Source organism: Geospiza fortis, unplaced genomic scaffold, assembly GCF_000277835.1.
Source record: "Geospiza fortis unplaced genomic scaffold, GeoFor_1.0 scaffold130, whole genome shotgun sequence".
Lineage (NCBI taxonomy): Eukaryota > Metazoa > Chordata > Aves > Passeriformes > Thraupidae > Geospiza > Geospiza fortis.
In genome coordinates, this window is record NW_005054300.1 from 11,894,194 (window position 1) to 11,903,956 (window position 9,763).

The 9,763-nt window shown below is 43.8% G+C and overlaps 1 protein-coding gene across 1 annotated transcript in view; it reads right to left on the minus strand.

The window, feature by feature from the left end:
- PDLIM1 (PDZ and LIM domain 1) overlaps positions 1-9,763 on the minus strand; it is a 31,874-nt gene that overhangs the window by 20,832 nt on the left and 1,279 nt on the right. Inside the window, exon 2 of the mRNA XM_014309923.2 lies at positions 1,193-1,277. Coding sequence (XP_014165398.1) covers positions 1,193-1,277 — 85 coding nt within the window. The remainder of the gene's footprint in view (positions 1-1,192; positions 1,278-9,763) is intronic.

The following is a 9,763-nucleotide window of genomic DNA, read 5'->3' on the forward strand; positions in this document are numbered from 1 at the left end:
CAGCTCTCTGCATCACAGCAGCAAAGCCTCAGTGCAGACTCTGCACCACTCCTTTGGCAAGAGATAGCCCCCAATGCTGAAGCAGAGCCTTTCCAAAATCTGGGCAGCAGAAGGCACAGACCAGACCTCAGCTCAACAGTGTCACAGACAGGTGTCACCACATGGCCCCAGCTCAAATGGCTCAGTCTCACACTGTGCCTTGGCAGAGTTATAAATACCTGGAGAATGCCACACTGATTCCTTGGGCCAAGCAACACAGAGAAGCCTGATGTGAAGGAGAACATGGACAGATTCCAGGCCAAGGCCTGGGCATGGTGTTGCTGCACATGTGCTGCTTTAGTCTCAGGTCCTTTCCAACCAAAACAGCCATGTTAGTGCTTAATTAATTGCAGAGTCAAACTAGTTTTATAATCTACTTATTTTGCTAGAAAGACTCACGTGGGATGTGTGCTTGGGCCAGAATCCACTGGGGCCATGTCACTGCCCCACTGAAAATCCAGAGGAATTGCCACTGACTTTAGTGTAGTTATTTTGGTTTTTTTTTGCAGTGTAATCCTCTAAATCTAGCCCAGGCAGTGCCCCTGCACAGGTTGCTGTTATTTCTACATTTACTTGACAGAGGCAGCAGGCCAATGAAGCAAGGCTGTCAACAGGTTACAAAACCAACTTCCTAAACAGAGGCTGCATGATCTGCCACAGAGATAGAGATCTAAGATGCTAATATATTTCTCTTCCACCTTCTCCACAGCTAGACTGCTAAGAGCTTACTGAGTAAGAGAAAAAAAAATCCAAACCAAACAAAGAGAAAACCCCGAGTCAATAATATTCCTCACCCCTTAAGTCTTTTCTATCTATGACAACCAACTGGCTTAGTAGAGCAGCAATGATTTACTGAGCCAAACCTCTACAGTGCCTTCTGTGCTCTGTGGTAGGTGTGAGCATGCAGCTGGCAGGAGACGCCTCTGACCCAAGCAGGTTACCTCAGGCATGGCACCCAATCAGCTCTCCACAGCAGCAGGCTTCTCACCATGAGGGAGGGAGTCCAACTCTCAAGGCCTCCAAGGGCCACATGACCTCTGGTAGTATGGAGCATGATGCTACTCCCAGCATGATTAACAGAGTGGCATACGCTAAGCTTCTTGGAGGATCAGGCCCAGAAGGAGGGAACGAGAGCAGTTATTCCAGGACTTACCTGTGGCTCAGAGGCCAGATTCATCTTATAGGGATGTGTCTTTCCCTCCTCACTTACAAGTGGTGACCAGACTTTTGCCTCCGTTCTGCAACACATAAATTTTGAATAATTAATCTGTTTTCATCAGTGAGAACCATAATTGTTATTAAAAGACTCAAAGTTCATCAATTTCTCAAACATTTCCACAATCTCTCATATATAGCACAGCCCACATCAGGAGGAATCCAGACAGCCTCATTTTAGGTACACAATGTAGGTGGCTTAGATATGTGAGGTCCTTCGAGCAAGACAAGATCTCAGTAGTGACTGTGCTGGCTTACTCTCTGTGACTCCACAGACAACACATCAGGCATGGGCTCCCACCCAGGCTGTCAAGCTGGGGGTTACCCAAAAACAGAAGCTGGAGACATCCTGCAGATGCCTTAATTAAGTGGGACAATTCAGATTGCTATGTGCTTCAGCTTTTATGGGTAGCCAGGAAGAGGAATGATTCTTGTCTGTATTTACTATATAAAGAACATTTTGTTCTTGAGGTTGGACTGCCTTGGAGATAAGCTAGAAATATTTTCTCATTTGGGTCTCCCGAATTTTCTTCTTATTTATAGTGGTATCCATGTTGAACAAACAGAAGCCTTGTGGAATGATGAAAAAAAATAAAATCCCCGCCTACAATGGGACTAAGAACTGAGACGACCTTGTGTGACAGAGAAAGTCTACATAACCTTTTCTGGTCTGTGGTCTGACCCAATTACTCACAGTAGTCTGAAATACAAGTCAAGATCTACAACTAAAACCAACTGCTTTTACCATCATCATTGTGGAATTTTGCTATGTGCCAAAGAACGACAAACAAGTGGTGAGGAAGAAGTGGAGTGCTTGGATTTGCTTGAAATATGTTGTTGGAAGCATTTCTCAGAAGTAAAGACAGTAGTTAGCGTCTCAGATAGATTCAACAGTGCCACTTTTCCCAAACATTTGAATAGTAGGGAATGAGTGACTGCTGTTCAATGCTAAACATTGCATCATGCAGCAACCAGATGGCTGATAAACTCTCAGGATGAGGTCTGAAAACCATGTTCTGTCCTGTTGACAGAAGCCCTTTCTGGAATCTGGAACTGGAAGTAGATGTACTTCCTAGGTATTTGTAGGTCAAGGACTAGCTATAATTTAAGTACTTAGTTAGCAAAACAGGGATGCTTCCATTGCAAATTAACTGGATAAGTGGAAAGATTTTTCAGTTAAAGAAGGGAGGAAGAGACTAGAAAAAGAAAAGGCTGACAAGGATGGAGAAACAGGGTATAGAGCTACCCACAATATATTCAGTCTGGTGTGCACCATTCCTCTAAAATCCCTGCAACGTCACAGTGTTTTTTAAACAGCCCAAACTTAGCTGAGATGCACATATACATCCCAGACATTTGCTGCATAAATAGTATTTCAATATTTGCACCTAGAGGGTGGCTCAGTGGGAGGAGATGGGAGGCAGCATTCTCAGTCAGGAAAGAAGAATGGTTTTATTGACCTGCTATTCCCTTTATTGCACAGTGGACTTTACACAGAAGAAACCTGAATGAAGGCTGTTGTGCTGTACCTCCTTTCACAGGAAAAGTACAAACACACAGGTCACACCTGATATCCTTTATAGGTATTCAGGAACAGCAAACCTTTGACTCTTGGTTATTGCATCCTGCAAGCCCAGCTGATACCTGACAACCCATGCCACTCAAATGCTGCTGTCTGGCAAGCTGGGGCACACACAGAGAAGTATGACTAACAGCTGCATGGTATCAGATCCACACCAATCTATCATCATCTTGTCACAACAGCTGCTGTTACTGGGTGTCCAACATGTCTCAGGTGAATACAAAACAACCATTCTCTCCTTGCTTCTGGACACCCATGCTTTAAGGTGCCTGAGGAACCAGCAATTTCACCCAGATTATGGCTATCAAGCCTCACAAAATCACACCCATTTCCAGGATAGCTGTATTTTCCATGCCTGAACACTGTTTGCACATAGGGAAGCAGCCTGATGGCCAATACAAAGCCTTATTCCTTGGAAGTGTTTGGAGATCATGTGTGACCAAGTTCCATCTCCTCTGGAAAAACAGGGGACACAGCAAAATGAAGGGAAATGAGACACCCAGCCAGCCAGGCCATAAGCAAAGGGACATTGGCTGGAGATGAAGGAGCAGCTCAGAGAGCATTAAACACTTCTGCTGATTTCCAGCATGAGGCATCCCTGTGCCAGTTCTCACAGCAGTGATTCAAGAACTTTTGAGGTAGCATTTTCTTTCATAGCAGTTTATTATAAGCTTTCAGAAGTATGAGAAGGCTTTATTCACACAAAATTTAAGCCTAGGGCAGGCCAGTGTATGAGTACAGAACAGAAACTTCCCCCCAGGCACTTGTTTTCATCCCACTGGCCCTCAATGCATTTGAGGTGCTGATCACACAGCACTTTGGTCTCCAGAAGAGGGGAGGCAATTATGGCCAACTACTGCAGCCCATGGGGGCTTTGACCAAATTTTTCTTCTTTATTTATAAGCAAGGCAAATAACTCAAGTTTGGTCCCCAGACTGCTGCCATCCTGCTCTGTCTCTGGATATAAATGGAAGCAGTAAGGTCACTCCAAGCTTTACTTTCAATCCAGTCTAGAAGTTATCCAAACAGAAATGTTAAATAGGCCATGCATCTGTCCCTCTGAGGCAGGGAAGATAAAGCTGCCCTTTGTATTCACAACAGCTGCGGAAGAGCCCTTCAGCCACTCTCAGCAGCCCATTTATGGCCCCAGTGAAGCAGAAAAAGGACACAGCTTTGCTCTCCCTGGCTTTACCCAGCAGATCTTTCAAGGCATGTGCCCCATCCCACCTGTGGAGCCCACAGTCTGTGGGTCTTAGGTAGAACCACGATGGTCCCAGCTCTTGGGAAGGGTTTCCTGGCTCTTCTTGTGTCAATGCCTGTAATTCTACTGAAGTGTGGCAGGAGGAAGAAAAACACCACCTAAAGGTTCACCTTCTGTCCCATTACTGGCCCAGGGCTTACTTTCTGCAGTGTTGGGAAGTGTGGGCACCAGGCACAGACAGCAGGGCAGATTAGACTCACTGTGTTTGCATCTTATCCATATGGTTCCATATCTTAGCTATATAAGGAGGGAGCAGGTGTCAGGGTAGACAGCTAAACCCAGCCTTGGTAACAGCACCTTCACTTCACACCAGGCTGGTCTTGGTAGTAGTGGCTATCTGGAGATCTTTCTGTCCAACAGCCTGCTGGGGAATCCCACCCTGTCTGGTGAAAGCCAGGGGCTTTGGCATCCTTATCAGATCTCAGAAACTCCTGATAAATGCATGAATATTCATTTTATGATATGGTTTCTAATGCATATTCTTTCAAATGAGACTCCATCAGAGAGCAACACTCAAAACAATGAAGGAGACAAAAACATGACACAAACAAGCCTGAGAATGTGGGTCAGGAAAATTAACTGCAGGCACATCTATATACAAACTCTGACATTCTCGCAGTTCACATTTCCCTGTTGCTTCCTTACTACAGGATAGAGAGTAACTTAGATAGGGCCAGGGAATGAGCCATGCATCTCCTGTTTCATCCAGGCAGAAACCAAAACCCAAGATTAGAAAGAAATTTCTCTGATGCTACTTTGGGTGCAGAGGTACTGGTAGGAAAAAGAAGGAAGGAAACCACATGCAAGTCAAGGCAGGAATATGGAGAGGTATTTATGAAACAACATTTTTCAAGCAGCTTGTCTTGAACATGATGTAATGTAAACATTACAAGAGCCTGGATTTTGCTATCAGTGCTTTGCGTGCAAAGCTGGGCCATAGCTTCAAGGGAGAAGAGCTGGAAAATGAGGGTCTAATTATTTGTGCCAGGAACTGTGCGGAAGAAAGGCACATCTACATGCATTCACATCTCATTTCAAACACTGGGATGTACACAACTAAGATACCAAGTAGCAAATAAACCCCAAAAGACTGAAAAGTTTCTTGTCTAGCACAAAATTCTTTAGCTGAAAAATGAGGAAAGACCTAAAGAATTTATCTTTCACAATCCTCTCACCAGTTTTCGACAGGCATTTTAATAAAGATTAGAAACTAACTACAAGAGTTGTCAGGCTACCAGGAAGGTACCTTTTAACCAGCCTTTTAGCTGCAACAGCTGTCAAATGCAGGCCTGCTTTAAGCATGAGTAGTCACTTTTAACAAACATCCATTAATGGACATATTCAGTTTGGCAAGCAAAATTGTACTCAGGCTGCATACAGCCTCCTGCCAACTCAAACAGCAATGACAGTCACAACTTCCTGGAGACAGGAGGCCCCAAATGCACGTCTCCATGCCCTCTTGCATTTCAGGTGTCTCTTTATACAACCACTAAAACCAAAAAGGCAACTCCAATTTAACTTCTGTAGCTTCTTCTGTGTATCTGGAGCAGGTTCATGACAGCTACAAAGGCTAACATGCACCTGACTGCTCAGACACACTCTTCTAACTAGCCAGCTGCAGAGTTAACTCTTACTGCCCCACCAAAGAGGCTGTAAAATCACAACAAATAACAATCTTGATATGCCAAAATTACTTTGAATGTGTTTGTTGTTAGTAAAAGCTGCTGGCATGCATCCACAAGGGCTGGAAGCACCACACTGGCCATGGAGAGGTTGGGAGCAGCCACAGAGGGCCAGGCAACCTGCATGGCCTTATATAGCTGCACACTGAGCAGCTGGCTTTTCCCAGGGCCAAAGGAATTATTAGTAAGATGACAGAACTGGAAAACTCTTCTTGGCAGGGAAGCAAAAAAGCAAACCTAAATGAGTCAACGGATTCCACCAACTTCCTAGAACAGAAATCCAAGCCTATTGTGGCTTTGTGCAACTATTCCCCACAGCTCAGATCTGGGAACACAGGGAGCAAGCAAGACTGCAACCAAATCTACCTCACAAAATGAAAGGACATGACACATGTGCTCTCTTCTGCTTGATAAGAATCCACACATGATCCTTTCTGACAATCCATTTAACAGTTCCTGGGGGCAGACCTGATTTCCCTGATCCTAGCACTTTTCAAAGAACAAATACATAGCTTCACTCTTTGGCAGCACTTTCAACAAATTAAAAGACTATTTTGCAAACAAAAAAGGTGCATTAATGTATTATAAGCTGGCAGCAGAGTAGCAGAAAAGCAGCTTGAAACTTGAGAAAAATGACAGTAGAAGCAGAACAGGACATTACATATCTGCAACCTTTTTTAAAAAATATTCTCCTCTACCACCCTCAAACTGCCTCCAGACATAAAGGGAAGGACAGACTCACTACAGGAACACCTTTTTTGTTGAAAAAACCCTTATATAAATATACACTTTACCTTTGAGTAGCTCAGGGCTGTACAGTTCCACCACCCATCTAGTGACTACAGCCAGAGGTAAAGAGCCATTTGTTATAGAAATAATTTTCACCTGTGCTGCAATGAACATTTGTCTGCTTTTGTACATCTGCAGCCACAACAGAGCTGTGTGTCAAATTTATCATGAGCACTTCCACTGACATGGGCGATGCCTGGATCATTTGACTATCCTGTGAATTTTGTGGTAGGAGTATCTGTTTCTCCTGCACCTTCTTTGCTTTAAATGCTCTTTTTCAGAGAAAGCATCTTACTCAAAATACACTACATTTCCAAAGAAAGTTGATAGCTGTCTCCAATTTGTTGGACACATCTTGCTGCTTACCCTCATTAATGGAGAGCAATGCTGGGAGAGGCTTAGCTCAACCCTAACACATCAGTGCAGTGGTGTTCACACCCTAATTTGAAAAAATGAAATCACCAGGAAAAAGAAGCATAGCTCTTCTAAAATATTCAAACTTCATTTTTCCTATGGAGAGACTCAAAAATCTCCCTGTGAATTCCTCAGTTCAGCAACCAGGTAGGCTTGAGTTGACTGAAACACTGTCTTGAGCTTGATTTTACACTGCTGAAGACAATAATGGAACCTTTACTTTGGTTTCTTGGTAATTACATTTATCTTGAAACAAAAAGAAAAATGAATGAACAAACAGGCTCAGAAAAGAGCAGGAGCTGCTGGACACAATTTCAGTGGGAATTTGGTATCTTTGGCAACACTGCTGAATATCCACTTTCGAGGCAGAAGACAGACCTTTCCAACTCTGTTCACAAGTCAAACAGCAAAGCACCTGGCAGTGCCACTTAGGAAAGAGTACTCAAAGAAAGCAATTTGTGGCTGGGTTTTAAATCCTAGGAAATTATGAGATTTGCCTCTTTGGGTGAAAAAGCAGACCAGACATGTTTTCTTCAGCTAGAAAGTTGATACATTTTTAATGGTGACTTGTGTTAGACAAGATTTCCTGCCTACAATCTGATCTGAAATATTTTTGGACTGTTACCATTGCTAAGAAAAATAGCAAAACAGGAAACATTGGAATGCTGTTGATATACACAATCAAGCATACAGTGCAAACAGCATTTCCTTTACCAGAAGCATTTAAGTCCTTTCAATTCTCTATATTTACACTTCTCTTAAATAATCATTAGTAAGTCAAACATGAAGACATCTTAACTGCTTGGCTATCGTTAAAAGCGAAGAGAGTTGCCCATTTGAAGAACACACATGTATAAAGATTATTTTGGTTCACAGAAGAGCAGATGAAAAAGACAAGCATGAAACACTCTCCTAGCTTCCAGCTACTTGCAGCTTAAAGGTTTTCTGCAGCAGAGATACCTCTATTGTATGTGTTATCCTTTAAAGATTTGTCTTGCAATAATTCACCCACTAGGGTCTTCAAACCACATACACTCATCATGTGCACAGCACAGTCACAAATGAAGTCTCCACTGTCACAACAGTGCTGATCATTTGGTGAAACTGAAACACCTGGTGTGAGCTCAGACCTGTGTCTGAAATCCACCTGGCACAACCTTGTTGCCACACTGAACGCAGGTCAAGGAATATTTAGCATGGGTAATCATTTAAATAAGTAATCATTCAAAATTCATTAGCTAGCAATTTAAAAATCACTAAGGACTTATGCTTTCACAAGACATCTCTCCAACAGTGAGTAGAAAAGAAGGACAGGGAAGACTTCTCACTCCAGAAAACCTAGCACAGCTGGGCACATCCTCCCACCAGCTGTGTAATGTTCCAACCCACAGAGGTGCTGCTCTGTCAGAGCAAGGATCTGTGCCAGCACAGCTCCTTGGTACAACTGATTCAGCTAATGAGCTACAACTGCACAGAGTGGAGGCCAGACCCAAGGGCTGCTGGTGTTGCAGTGCAAATTATATACATTCCTTTTCATACTCAGCCAACTATTTACAGAGCTGCTTTGACAGAGAAAAAACTTTCAGCTCTGACCTGACTGTATTGTGAGCCTTCCTCACCAACCGTATGGTCAAGCCTTAGCGACAGAGCTGTGCCCACCAAAGCTCAGGAAGCCCAAGCCATACCACTTGGCCAGGTGGCACTCATTTTCCCCAAGAGCTTTCCAACCTCTCCATCCCCATGGCAATGCCCTTCCCTTCTTCACAGAGGAGGGATCACCACCACACCACAGTCTGTTTTCCTCACCCACTTCCCCTACCTTAAGCTGAGCAGGAAGATGAAGTATGGCTCCAGGCCTTTTAAAATGCTTTCTCTGTCACCCCTCTAGGCATTCTCTCAAGGCCTTTCGTTTTAAGGCCTTAGATTGTAAAGAAGTTCTCCTGCCTCAGCAATAAAGACCACATAGCACTTCTGACCACTGAGTGCAGCTGCATTTAGAGCAACACAATTATGGGGGCCTAGAAGGTGACACTGGGCATTAGGGATAAAATATTCTCAACAGAGTACAACCAGGAAAGACAACATGATGTACACAGATTTTCCATAGAGCAATGGGTAGTAATATCAAACTCTAAAGTGTAAGAAGTCAGATTACTGCTCTCACATTCTTGCAGTTTTGACACTCTTCCTGGCCTTCTGTCAGCAGAACTCAGTAATCAGTACAGCAGCAGAAGCATCCAACACACACTCATGCTACCTCATTGAAAGAGGGTCTTGAAAGAGTCGAGTTGTGTAAACTGAAAGCCCCTGCACAATTTTACACAGCTGCAGATCCAGCTAGAAATCTCTCCCATGGCAGCTTCCAAGCCCAAGGCCAATGAAATGTGCATAGGGTAGCTATAAACTTAACGACTTTGTAATTAACATTAGCAAACACATTTTACAGACTCAATGATCTGTAAGAGTGAACTTGCCTGCAGGCTAAAAGAGCCCTTGCCTCCCTTCTGCTTTCCCAGCCAGAACCACATGGCACTGGTTTGCCAAGTGAAGCAGCTGGATTTTGGAGAGGAAAAGGAACACTCCTTTGCAGGAAGACAACACACTGCGAAGTTCAAGGCCAGTATAAAACTCTGGGGTTAACAGGCTGCTGCAGTGTTCACTACCATTCACACTGCCTGCACTGTGCTCCATTCTTCCCTCTGTGAATTCCCTTAGGGAACCAACAGGCATTTTTTTGGTCAAGACCCATCACTTCCTCCTCAACTGGGAAATGCCTGCTGA